The 13,577-nt window shown below is 36.9% G+C and overlaps 3 protein-coding genes across 3 annotated transcripts; all 3 read right to left on the reverse strand.

Moving 5' to 3' along the window:
* Window positions 313-6,801, reverse strand: LOC18770231 (probable Xaa-Pro aminopeptidase P). Its single transcript, XM_007204550.2, has 16 exons — window positions 6,567-6,801; window positions 6,283-6,346; window positions 6,016-6,155; window positions 5,491-5,775; window positions 5,220-5,342; window positions 4,653-4,919; window positions 4,449-4,535; window positions 4,220-4,287; window positions 3,737-3,803; window positions 3,199-3,333; window positions 3,002-3,082; window positions 1,956-2,010; window positions 1,755-1,859; window positions 1,578-1,649; window positions 1,027-1,151; window positions 313-686 (listed from the first exon to the last, which is right to left on the reverse strand). Exons 1-16 carry the CDS (start codon window positions 6,657-6,659, stop codon window positions 525-527), a joined length of 1,929 nt encoding a protein of 642 aa, XP_007204612.1. The 5' UTR covers window positions 6,660-6,801; the 3' UTR covers window positions 313-524.
* Window positions 8,065-10,101, reverse strand: LOC18771622 (probable NAD(P)H dehydrogenase (quinone) FQR1-like 2). Its single transcript, XM_007202391.2, has 2 exons — window positions 9,382-10,101; window positions 8,065-8,609 (listed from the first exon to the last, which is right to left on the reverse strand). The coding sequence occupies exons 1-2, from the start codon at window positions 9,951-9,953 to the stop codon at window positions 8,381-8,383; spliced, it is 801 nt and encodes a 266-aa protein (XP_007202453.1). The 5' UTR covers window positions 9,954-10,101; the 3' UTR covers window positions 8,065-8,380.
* On the reverse strand, window positions 11,254-13,101 carry LOC18769518 (small nuclear ribonucleoprotein Sm D2). The gene is made up of 6 exons (XM_007202725.2): window positions 12,982-13,101; window positions 12,747-12,789; window positions 12,621-12,639; window positions 11,907-11,984; window positions 11,713-11,817; window positions 11,254-11,586 (listed from the first exon to the last, which is right to left on the reverse strand). The coding sequence occupies exons 2-6, from the start codon at window positions 12,749-12,751 to the stop codon at window positions 11,470-11,472; spliced, it is 324 nt and encodes a 107-aa protein (XP_007202787.1). The 5' UTR covers window positions 12,752-12,789; window positions 12,982-13,101; the 3' UTR covers window positions 11,254-11,469.

The raw sequence follows: 13,577 nt of genomic DNA on the forward strand, positions 1-13,577 counted from the left end.
CAAGGGTTATTGGCCTAATCTAATGGTGCTTAATTTTGCGTGGGCATAGCAATGATTGAAGGCGTGGCTGATTTTACAACGGCTTGCGGTGGTAGTGGTGACAACGATGATTCCAAATTCATATGTTATTGATCAGTGAGACCACATGGCAATGAGACCTTCACACCCAATAATTACTTAATCAATGGTGTGCCACCGCACTAATGGTGTCCTGTCGTAGATTGAATAATTCATCTAGTAAATGTTCCCTTTTTTTTTCCTTTTCCATTTCTGCAAATACTAAACATTCAGTTTTGAATGTTCTCTCATTATATTCCAGAGAAATTCATCAATGTAAAGTAGGAATGCATTATTGAATACTTATGTGTTTCAAACACAACCACGGATATCTAAAAGAAGGTAGCAAGTTACTAATGAAATCTTGAAAATCATAAAACCAGAGTAAAGCTGATCTTGAGACTATACAGTGTGCAATTTTTATTCATTTTCGAGTCGAAATGCACATTTGGAAAGCTCACAAGCTCTCACGCACTTATGGGTTCAGTGGCTTTCTTCAGCCATGCCTTCTCAGATTCATCCACGTATGGGGCCAGAATATCCCTGCATTTGGAATGGTAGGTGTTGAGCCATTCCAACTCTTCAGGTGCTAAAAGACTCAAGTCGATCAGCTTTCTCTGATATGGTGCCTGGGCAGATTATGAAACATCAAATACAGAGGGATTAGCTCAACCTGCAAACCTGCAATCTCTCTCTCGAAAATTTGCTTAAACAATATCAAGTTGAAAAGACAAAGTGGGTCTAGGAAAAGGGTTGTTATAATCGTAAATGCCGGGCAGTGTGCGCAGCATCAAGAACACAACTCACAAATTAAGTATTAAAAACATGGCTAGACAGATACTGGCATACTGAACTACAAGGCCCCATTCGGAAACAACCACAATAGCAATCACTTCAAGCTAACGTAGCTATATTATGCGCTCCAATTGCAAGCTAATTTAGCTATTCGATAGAGAACAAGAAGCTTACCCATGTTATGTGCTCAAATTGCAAGTACCCCTTGTCACCAAAGTTGAATTTTGTATCAGCTTGGTTGATTATAAGCACGTTCTCCAATCTTATTCCAAAATTTCCATCCTCGTAATATCCAGGTTCTGAAAAGTGCAGTTTTACTGTCAGTCACTGTAACTGGTAACTACAAGTCAAATAGTCCCATTCAAGAAGCTCCTCCTAATAATTTACAGTCATGGCTGCCCGAAACAATTTATAGACCAAGCAAGCCCTAAAAATGTATGAGTAATAAAGTTGTCGACTCAAAGAGCTATGCATAAAGAGCAATAAGTTCAAAAACCACGAACACTAGAGCACAGATTCTAAAGGATACAAGAAAGGCAAAGTCTACCCAGTGTTTATCTGAAAACACAATGCATGAGCTACAAGATAAGATACAGGTCCAAAAAACAAAACGAAAAAAGGATGACCCACATGGCTATACTCTAGTATGAGGGATTACTGCTTTGTTGAGTTAGAAAAAGTTATTATACAAGTGTAAAAAAAAATATGTATATGGTGATACTGACCATCTGTTACAGTCATGGAAGCTTGCAGTGGGACATTTCGAGCATGCGGTCTGAAACTAATCAAATGTGGTCCTGCTCAACCAGTACAAATGGAAGGTAGAAATGAAAATTCATTCATTAGTTCAAATTAAACTATACACTAGAGATGAAGGATGAGCAGTTGTAGTTCCTATATACCTTCATGAACATTTAGATAAGACCCAATCCCATGACCAGTGCCATGTCGATAATCAAGACCACTCTTCCACAAAGGAACTCGAGCAAGAATGTCAAGTGCATGACCTGTAAAAAGCAAGCAGATTTAAATGTATTTCAGTTAAGACAAATTTAGAAAACTACACATGAAACATCTCATTTAAATGACAAAAGCATGAATACCATTGGTTCCATTAGGAAATCGGGCATTCCCGAGAGCTATATGACCCTTGAGAACCTGCACAAAATGCAGTACATCAAGCCGCTTCATAAGACCATAACATGAGGATTGGCTTGAAGGGACTTGGGAATAACTACATATGTAGACAGTAAAGGATTCAACCATTGTGAACCTAAATTCATTTAATAAATAAAAACGAAGAAAAAGAAAAGATCTGAAAAGAATGAAATCCCATTTTGAAAGCCTGCAACTCCACTCAGAAAAGGGCTTATCCCAATCAATTCGAATTAATAAGATCCAGTTTTATGGATAATAATAACTTTGATTATCAATTGAAACTAAGGGTCCAATTAGATGGAAAGATACAAACTGAGGGATTTGGATTTGAGGTTTTATTGTAAATTGCTAGAGTATTATGAAAAATAAATTTTCTACGTTGATATACTCCACACATAAATTTGGTAATTTAGAAAAGAATGGATTTCAAATACTCATCAGAAAAGTGTTATTCAAATATCTCATTTTCCTCAATACTCAAATTTATATGTGGATTCTATTAACATAAGAAAATAATATTTCTAAGGTCCAATTAAGCAACCCTAAGATTTTTATTGACCAATTCTTAGAGGTTTCTTTGACAGATAGAAGAAACCAATATGTTAATGATCATTACAATAGTACTGCTTCTTTGGGTGGTGATTTTGTGCAATGGTAAACTGCAATGTCTGCAGTGGTAGTACTAAGCATGGGGAAGTTAGTGCGAACAAGGCTCTAAAAGCTACAAGAAGTAGGTAGCAGTAGTAAACTATGAATGGCACAGAAGATCAGGGTGGGTGTGGGTACACTGGTGGTTTCGGTGGTCATATACTGTAGTGGATCACGATGAATTGTGAGTAGGAGAATACATGAATGAACTAGTACAAGAATTTGACAATTCAAAGCATATGAAAACAAAGTTGGAACTTGGAACAACAATGTTGACATTAGTTTAAGTGCAACTACCAAATAAGCAAAGATGTCCTAAAGGAGAGTAACAAAAAGCACTTACAGCCGTATAGCATGCTTTCTCATGAGCTGAAGGTTTTCCAAAATGAACCGTTCGTGTTATATCAGTTGTTCCATCAAGATACTGCAACCATGCCATCAATATTACCAATTAGAAAAACTGAAGCATCATGACTAAATAAACGAATGAAATTAGTCGGTCATTTCTATCAGCCAAATTTTCCATGATAGTTGACAAACCTGTGCTCCAGAGTCAAAAAGATAGATGCTGTCTGGATCAAACTCAGCACAAGTTTCTGCTTGTGGTGAATAATGGATAATTGCTGCATTTGGGCCAACTGACGAAATAGTAGGGAAACTTAAACCTCTAAAGTTCTGCAAATATAACAGAAAAGAAGATTGCAAGTATGTCAAACAACCTAAACATACAGGGAGGTAGAAAAGCTTGGAAAAGCATACAAGTATACATGTAACCATTAAATTGCACTATATATTTCATTTTTCTGTAACCAACTGCTGCAAGCTTCTTAAAGTGTTCCTGGGAACCCTTGTAATTTTCAAGTATTCCTGACATGTTGCAGTGCAACCCAGAAGTTAAGTTGAAAATGTCTTACAGTTAGAAACCATGATTGCAAATATACCAAATTAGAAAGAAATCAAATGCAATGAACATCTAGGATCCAAGAAAAATTATATAAGGCTCACACACATGCAAAACAAAGACATATCCAGTTTATCATCCATCACATGGGATTTTCATAATAAAAGTTCACACTACCTCTTTTGATGCTCGAAAGCCCTCCAACTTATCACTTGCCGTCACCTCAGTTAGCTTTGTAGTTTTCCTGCCATGGTTCATTCAATTCAATCAACATGCCAAGATATGATACAATAGCGTGTAAAACTTGTTCCACATTGCATATATTCAGCAACTAAAGTATTAAATTAAACATACAACAACTCAGGCATCAACTGTCAGAATGTTCAGAGAAGAATGGATGGTCATTGACTGCAATAGAACACAAACAGTTCTTTGTGCGACATGCAGTAAAAATCTACCATATGAAGCTTAATATGCATCTTATCATCATAGTATTCAAGGTTACATCGTACTACTACTTGTCTGATATGGCACATCTAACTACAACTTGTCTGATTTTTCACATCTTAATAACATTGTAAATCACGCTAAATCAAGACCATGATACATCTCATCCACATGGTGTGAGGTCTGAAATTAAACCAGGAAAAGCACACTTACGAGTGTTTTTTCTTATCCATTCCCTCCCCCTCTGAAAAGAAACCAGAAGCACCATATATCTCCTGCGCCTGCATTTTTTATAAAAGCTCAGGCATTAGTTCAGGCCCTTCACATTGTCGCAAAGTTAGGAAACTAAATGCATAAAAATAAGGAAAACACATTTAGAAAATTATAAGCATATACACTTATTGTTTAGAAATGTAAAGATACCATAGGTGTCACAATCTACCTGCTTATCCAACCAGACAAGATATTGCACAACTGCGGCACCATCGCGGATATGAGCTTTCTTTAACCCTTCCAACTCGATGGGGTTCTAAAGTTGGAGAGAAATCAGTTGATATAAAAAATAATTAATAGAATAAGAAAAAACATCACTCACAACAAACCGGAACAATACTATCTCCAGTAGATGGGAAGGACAGCATCCTACCTTTAAAGCTTTTGCAAGGGCCAAAGGCGACTGCTGTAATATAACTTTTTCAGGGTTTAGTTTTGAATACAAAGCATAACAGCATGAACCAGGGTCAGCCCATATCTGGTCGTCGTTTTTATCTTCTGCTTTGTTTGTACCATTTCCTGTAATCTCAGTTTCCTTGAATGAAGGTTTCAGCTGATTAGATGCAAGCAAGGCGACATCTGAGCTCACTGATTTATAGTCCCGAACTTCAATCCCATTTTCTTCCAAGTAGGTGTTTACCTACATATTGAGCAAATTTCTCAGATAAATCTAAGCTGATTAACTTCCCAAGCTCACACTTGCCTTATAAAATGGAAAAAAAAGGAAAAAAAAAACACACAAAAATGAAGGGAAGCATAACTTTGCTCCAAGGGTTTAACTACTGGTATCAGTAATCACATGCATAAATTGGTCAAGGCCAATAGTTTTAGTAAAATACATCTATTATTACCAGTGGCGTGATAAATTCAAACCGTTATTCACCACCGTGCGAAGGTTCTTGACAAGATGATGAAAATAGATATATATGATTTAACTGACCTCAGAAGAAACCTTCCTTTTGTCCACATAAAAGAAAGCTGAGTTGGATGTTACTATAGCAAATGCATGAACAACCGGACTATAGGAAACATCACTCCCACGAATATTATACAACCAAGCAACCTGCAGAGTAGCAATTAGATTCAGATACTGCATGACAAAATCCAAATAGAATAAAAACATGAGGAAATAGGCCATGTTCAACGAAGTTCTGGATGTCATAATAACAAGATTGAGCAAAGATATAAAGCAACAAACCAAACCAACTAACCTCATCAAGTGCTGAGATGATTATACCACGAGCATTCTCTTGTATGAGTCTTTCTCTCAAATCCTTCAACTTATCGGCAACAGAACGACCAGCATATTGTAAAGGATGTACAATGACAGGATTAATTTCCGCAGGGGGCTGATTTTTCCAAACTTCGTCTACCAAATTTGTGGACGTCTGAACCAGCTTCTGATGTTTTTTGGAAAAAGCAAGCTCCCATTTTTGTGCAGTGTCTATCGACACACACCAAGGATCGATACCAATGGCTGAATCTCTGGGGAGATTCTAACATAAACAAATCAAAAGAATCCACTTAATATACCAAGAACTTGTTAACAGACAAATAAAAAAAATGCAAAGTTGCTACTGACGCAATTTAGCAAGAAGCAACTCATAAATTAACACCAGTACAGAAACAAAGCATTTTTGTGCAAAGCTATCTCTGAGAAAATTTGATGGTTTAGTGAATCTTCAACATTGAAAATAATTATAGGAGTTAGCCAAAGAACCAAACCAAGGACTCACATCTGCCATCCAAATATCTACAGCAGGGTCTTCTCCCATTCGCATAAGCTGCCACTGGTCGCTAAGTTCTTGCGTTGCCTGCAGAAAGTAACGACCATCCGTCCAAAGCCGTGCTTCATTCTTTGTTACAAGTGCCAAACCTGAACAAGATTCGAAATACAATTCAGTTATGAAAATATGCTTCAAAATTCTCTTTAGAACTAATCAAATTCAAATAGAATCATCGTAAAATTACATAAAGAAGAAAGCCAAAAAAAAAACACCGACCAGCACTCCCAGTGAAGCCTGAAACAAATTCACGCCTTTTGTCTCGTGCAGATACATACTCACTCTGCATTAGAGCATAAATCACACTATAATCAAAATTTACTATTTCTCATAGGAAAATTAGAGATGAATGAGATTGGATAATTCTGATTCGATTTCTGAAAAATTATAAGAAATTGAAATAACAGTTATGATGATCAATGAAACTGATAAAATTTACATATGAAAATTTTCAGATGCAAGATTTCAACGAAACATGAAGCATATGATTTACAGATGAAGACCTGGTGATAATCTTCGGAAGGGACGACTAAGGCATCAAGAGGAGGAGAGTGAGACGCCATTAAAGACCTGAGAGCACTGAGAGTGTCCGCCATCGCTCTTCTCGGCTAAGAATTGGTCTCTTTGAAGAATCGAAGAGAGTGACTGTAAATGGAAATGGAGTTTGAGAGAAGCAACAACTTAAAAAGGATTTGATACTCGTTAATACTCTTGTGATAAAGTAAGGCTCTGAGTTTCCGAAAGTAACCTTGTCGTGACCCCTCAGTAGTTGTAAATTATACTTATTTTGGCGCTTACAGTAGGGTTAAAAAGGTCAACGCAAGCCAACATAGTGCGTAAAGTTGTTAAATTCTTGTAGACACCACGAATTAGATTCTTATATCTATAAAACTTTACGAAAATTATTAATAATTATTATCTATATACAAAGCAAAAGATAGAGAATGTTGAAACATTCAAAATATCAGAAAATGTCTTTGGTTAATGTAAATATTAAGAATTGAAATTATTAATTAAATTAGAATAATATAGTAAATTCACAATTTTTCATATTTAAAAAATTAAAATTAAAAAAAAATTCAGATAATGGATCCTATTTTTATGGAACACAACTACCTATTATCTTTTTTAATTCTAAAATAAATTATTATTTTTTTAGAAAAAAAAAACCTCTCGCAAACGCGAAAGTACATGCATAGAGACTAGTAAAATATAAAACAAAAGAGAAAACCATAATTATTATAAACTTTCGGAAAATAATTTTTCTCATAGAATTACAGTTTTTATTTATTTATTATTTATAAATATAAGCTATATGAGAGATAGGGAAATTGAATGCTTTTAACTACTTGACGACCTACGAGTCCTTGCAAATGACAGACAGTTCTTATATTATGTAGTAGTGATAGCTAAAGCAACCATTTATAGGTTAAACTGAAATCTAGTACCATACTATAGGTTGGATATATTTTTCAGTACAAGCGATAGTCTAAATTACATAGGAGGAGAATTTCTCACATACACATAATCGAGATGTCATGAGGGTTCGAACCTGAGACCTCTTATCTACAAATCAAGGTCCTTTTCATTTGACTAGACCCCGTTGGCAATATACTAGGTTAGATTAATACTTAACATTTTGGTATTGTGCTTAAGGTCGTACAATTTGTATTGTGTTTGGTGTTCTGTTAAATAGAATTAATTTTTTTTAATTTTCTACCTTATGTTTTAACACTTTCTTTTTGTAGGTTTGCATCCTAATATAACAATGTAACCGTAAAGATCAACTCAGAATTGATAAACCAAAACATAATTAGATCAACAAGAGCAGAAGTCTGATTGCCAGAAATTGCAACTGAGTTCCTGATAATGCTTTTCCCCATGTCAACCTTTTCATCAATCAATAGCACAATTTCATAGAACAGAGCAATAGGAGGGCTTCCTGTTCTCAACCAAACTCAACAACACCAATGGCAAGAAAAGATCAACAAAGCAGAGGCTTGAACAAAATTAAAACAGAATGAATTTTTTATTAATATATCAAGTCCTAAGTGTATAAAGTATACAAAACGAAACACAAAATAAGACACCCACAGATTCACAAATTATTTGACAAAATCAGGCATAACAAATTGAAAACATTTACAACTTTCTGAACAGATGAGAACTGGAAGGGAAGAAAAATGAAGGAACTAACACTGGGCATAGGTAACAAGAAAATGCCAACACCAATCACAGGAGGGGATAATATTTGATCGACAAACAGAAGAGAAAAATGATTGTAAAGAAAGATGCTAAAATCAGAAAATCATCATCATCAAGCTTGGGCAAGCTTCTTGACTACTGCTGCCATATACTTCCCCTGATGCTCTGCAAGCGCCAACTCAGTTTCACTCGGCCCTCTTGTGCCATCACCAGCAAAAACACCGGCACCATATGGAGAACCCCCTCGTACAGAGTCCATCTTAAACATGCCAGCTCCAAAAGTATACCCAATGGGAACAAACAGCATTCCATGATGTGCCAATTGGGTGATTGCCGTCCAACTGCGATAAATAGCAGAACATAAGTCTCAACAAATTTTCTCAGTCATTTATATAAACATTTACAGGCTTTTATCCATAACAATTTCAATGATTTTATTCGAATGATGGATATGATCCTAGTATACCACAGAAAGGAGAGACGATCACATTACAAGGTACTTCCACTTCAGACTCTTTTTTCCTAGTCTAAATACTTCTACTTCAGATTGTTTGAGACAAATAACCCCAAAGTAGAACACGCATAAACAAAAACAACATTTCATTATTTTGCGAAAATGAAACACATACATACATCCTATATGTACCATTTTACTCTTATTTGCAAGATGAACCTCACAACTTCAAGCACATTAACCCAGAAGCACAAGGACATGCCATTTCTTCTACATCATATTGGAAATAATGTGACCTTAAAGCTTGGGTCTTCAATGTCATTTCTTCTAATTCATATTGGAAATACTGCCACCTTAAAGACCCACGCTTTATGATCTGAGTTAAAATTAAACAATAATCTCTATACAATCACACACACTAGCATGCATAGAACTTAGAAAAGTCATGTCAATTGTGTAGCTAAAACTCATAAAGCTTCATTTGGTTGTGACAATAATCTCCATTGATCTTCAAGACTAGATACACACATTAACAAGCATAAAAAACCAATTTTTGCACACAATATACAGAACCAACTAAATTACTCAATTCTAACTTCAAATTCACAGCTTCTAAAATAATAGAAGAGAAACAATTAAGAATTGAGGCAAAAGCTTACGCAGTGGTTTCTTGGCCGCCTCCTTGAGTTCCAGTACTGACAAAAAACCCAGCAGGCTTCCCAGCGAGGCTCTGCTCCTGCCACAACTGCCCCGTCGAGTCGAAAAAAGCCTTCATCTGCGCCGCCATGCTCCCGTACCTCGTCGGAAAACCAAACAAAACCCCGTCCGCCGCCGCCAATTCCGCCGCCAAAATCTCCGGAATTTCGGTGTCCTTCGGCGGCGCCTTCATAGCCTCCAGCACCTCACTCGGCAGCGTCTCGGGCACCCGATAAAGCAACCCCTCAACGCCATCCACGCCGTCAACGCCCTTCTTCATCCTCCTCGCCAAATCCTCCACATGTCCGTACATCGAGTAGAACACTATGAATATCCTCAATTTCGGGGCCGGATGCAAATTCGGATGCGATTCGGCGGAGACGACGTCGTTTCGGCTGGGAGTCATGGAATTGGGATTGTCGTCCGTGGGGATCGGCGGCGCGTTTTGCGAGGCGTTTGGGTGGGAGGCGTCGGGATTGGCGGCGCTGGAGGGGACCTTCTTCTTGCTTGGGACACAGCCCCCGCCTTTCCCCATCGAGAATAACAATATTACTCAATGAGGATAAGAAGTGTGCACCAAAACCCAAACACCAGTTTTGAATTTGGAGCTTCGTTTCTTAGTGGCAGTTAGGCACGGAGTCCAGAGCTTCTTCGTTCCAAGCTGTAAAAGAAGCCAAGTAGGACTAAAATTTGGCTGCAACCCAATAACTTACCGTACGTATGTATATCCGTAAGGACACGTGTCGGTTTGAGGATAAAAATCACCTCTGGTTTTGAATTTCTTTTATTGTTTTTTTTTTCCATTTCTATTTATGTTATCGTGAAACAAGTATGGTGCTTTTTTATTTTTTATTTTTTTCACAAATTACAGTGAAATTCTAAATTACGTTAATGTACAGTTAATGTAAAGAGTGAAGGATCAAACTCGTGTACAATAGAGAAGCTCGATGCTTTGGTCAAATAGTCTAACTTACGTCTATTTTGGTGTGGTTGGATTTGGAATTATGTAGAAAAGCATCTTTAGGAATTTTGGTTTAGCAGTCATTATTATTAATCATCTGGGATCTACCTAACATCTCCAACCCCATAATAATATGATATGATTGATTAAGATATAGTGTTGAATAAGGCCATTTTGTCCCAGGGAAAAGTCAGTCCCCTAAATTATCATGAATAAAGATGGCACCGATTTAAGTTGATGGTGATGTTGTTGTTGGAAGAAGCGAAGAGGCAAGTGGGGAGATTTAATTTTACAAGCATGGGAATAAATAAACAAAACAAATGGATTCTTAATCTTTATTTAATGGTTGCTCAGGAATTTAATAAAATGGGGGTTTGGTGGCTGTTCATAATTTGGATAGCTTAGTTGCCTGATTAGTGATCACAAGGGCCTTTTGATACTTGACGTGATACAAATCCAAAGCAGGAGATGATGATCATATGATGAGTTGCTAGGTAAAGAAGAAATCATATGGAATTAGTTTCATGGCTCGAAGCAGCTGATCTCTTCCAATTTAAGGAACATTGATGTAACACAAAGGTTTTTTCTTTATCGAGTGAAATATAAACACAATTGTAGCCGTTAGATCAACGAATCCGCCCTTCCCTACCGGGTAAATATCAATGTCAAGCCACTAGATCATGTTCGCATTCAAGGCGAATTCATATTGTAGATGAAACCCTAACACAAGGCCACCATTCAGTTTTAACCCTCCAAAAAGAGACCCCGGCTTGCACATGGTACATTAAGATACTACTTATTGTAAAGTGCAAATACTTGTCATGAAATTCACGAACAGATTCAAACGAGTCACGTTTTGCTCAAGAACTATACGACACCGGAAAGTTACTCTAAAAGTGCAATTAATACCCGTCAACTAAAATTCACAAACAAATCCAAATCAGTGAAGTTTTGCTCAAGAAATATACAGCACTTGAAAGTTGCTCTAAAACGTGCACATAAAAGCTCCCAACCTTGGTACATAAATCTTCAGCATGGACTCTACTTCTACAAGTCATTGGAATTGTCAAAGCTACATACAATACACCTCTCACTTGGGATTCCTAAGAACAATGATAACTGAATCCCCACGGAGAAACATCTTGCTGATGAATCTATCCTTGTTAACCGGTTGGGCTTTTTTCTTGCCTTTTCCAGTCTTTGGCACCTGCATAGACAAATGAAAGATAACACAAATATCGTGTGTTAAAAGAACGTTGATGGTTGATGATTGATGAAGATCTACCAACACAAACAAAAACAAAACACGAGAAAACCCCATGATGGGAAATACCTCAGTCCACATCTCCCTAACATTTTCCAGAACCATGTTGCAATGCCTGTCAAATGCTCTCACACGTCCAAGAAGCTTTCTGTTGTTACGACAGTTGATGAGCACCTGTTTGAACAATGAGAACCAATTTGAATAAGTCTTGATATGTAAAGCCTTTATGGACAGAGAACTATAAAATTATAAGAAAGCATTACCTGAGTATTATTCTTGACACTCATCATAAGAACAGAGAGTGGTCCGGTATTAAATTCCTCTTCCTCGTTCTTGGTAACCTGCAGCATTCAGGTTGGATGAGAATCTTCATAAGTTGATGATAACAATAAGAATAAATATGCTGACTTAGGGTTTCATAGTGAGAATATGACCAAATAAAGGGTTTCAGAATGAGAAGCAAAAGATAATCACATTCGACCATGTCATATACCAAGAGAGATCACTCTCACACATTTGGTCCCAATGGTTTTATTTCGCAGGAACAGGAAATGAGTGAATGTTTGGCGGCCTATCAGAAGACCATAAAAAAGAATCACGCAAACATAGGAGGCATAACAGAATTACTCTTCGATAATTATTGGTGTTCTGATGCATTAAACAAAAAATGACTAACTGATGAGCAACAGTCTTTTGAACTTAGATTACTTTCCATGAAATACCATCAAAATACTGAAGATAAAAAAGCATACAAATTTTTTTAAAGTTACAAATGGAGTACCATTCAATACAATCACAGAGGGTTAACTATGAGATATTGCTAAACTGCCACTAGTTCAAAGTTGCAAATTCCATATCCAAATTCAGGACAACACATTTTACTCAATCTCTCAGATAAAACCATAACATTTAAAGATGCAAAGAGAGTTATGATAAAAATGCATTAAATCAATTAGCTCAAGAGCAGAATAACTTACTTCTTCCTCCATTGGCCGGCTGGAAACAGAGAGGAAAGAAACACAAAACAAAAAAGAAACATTGTCAGTGCTTCAGTAAAAAGATAAGGATAATTGCAATTTTGACATACCAAATTAATCATATACCTCATCTTGAACAAAGGGTTTGTATGTTTCTAAGACTTTCAACCTGCCAAGGAACAACAAGATATACGAAATTGTTCAATCTGAGTACTAAGTAATACATGAACGAACGGCAGACACTACTAATATAAACACTATGTAGCACCGATACGCCACCAGGGAGGGATCCCGATCCCGATTCGATCCCGAGAAGGAGAAGGAGGGAGATGAAAGGAGAAGAAAGAAGAAAAGAACTTACTTGAGCTTGCAGCAGCTGCAAATCTCCAGTTGCAGTTGCTCTGCGATGAATAGGCGGCTAACTGGTGAAGAAGATGATGTTAAGTTAAGTGCCCTAATTACAAGACGAACCGTTATAGTTTCACTATGGGCTAGTGCCTAGGTCTGTTTCACTAATGGGCATTTTAGAAAGTTCATTTTCACTTATGGGCTAGTTTTATTTTGACAAAAAGACAAGCCCACAATAAGAACTATGAGAACCAAATGGGCTATTACAAGGCTGCCCAATCCAGATGCCCAAACTTTGGGCCTTACATATGGCCCTCACTATAGAATTCTAGAAACTTTGATAACCAAAATTAGATTATTAAATCAAGTTGGCTAGAACGAATGTGCTCCTACATATTAATCCAGTTTAATTGAAATAACTTCATTCTCGAAAACCTTAGCCCCCCCTCCCAATAAACACTCTAGAGCCGTTTTCACTTTGAGGGAGAAGAAAGCCATTGTTCTTCCCCCCTTCTCCTCTTTTACCCCATTTTCAGAGACAGAATATTTCTCTTATTTGACTTCGTTTTGTTATGATTTTTCTCCATACATCACAGACAGATGCGTCTC

The sequence above is a fragment of the Prunus persica genome, chromosome G7 (assembly GCF_000346465.2).
Source record: "Prunus persica cultivar Lovell chromosome G7, Prunus_persica_NCBIv2, whole genome shotgun sequence".
Taxonomy (NCBI): Eukaryota; Viridiplantae; Streptophyta; class Magnoliopsida; order Rosales; family Rosaceae; genus Prunus; species Prunus persica.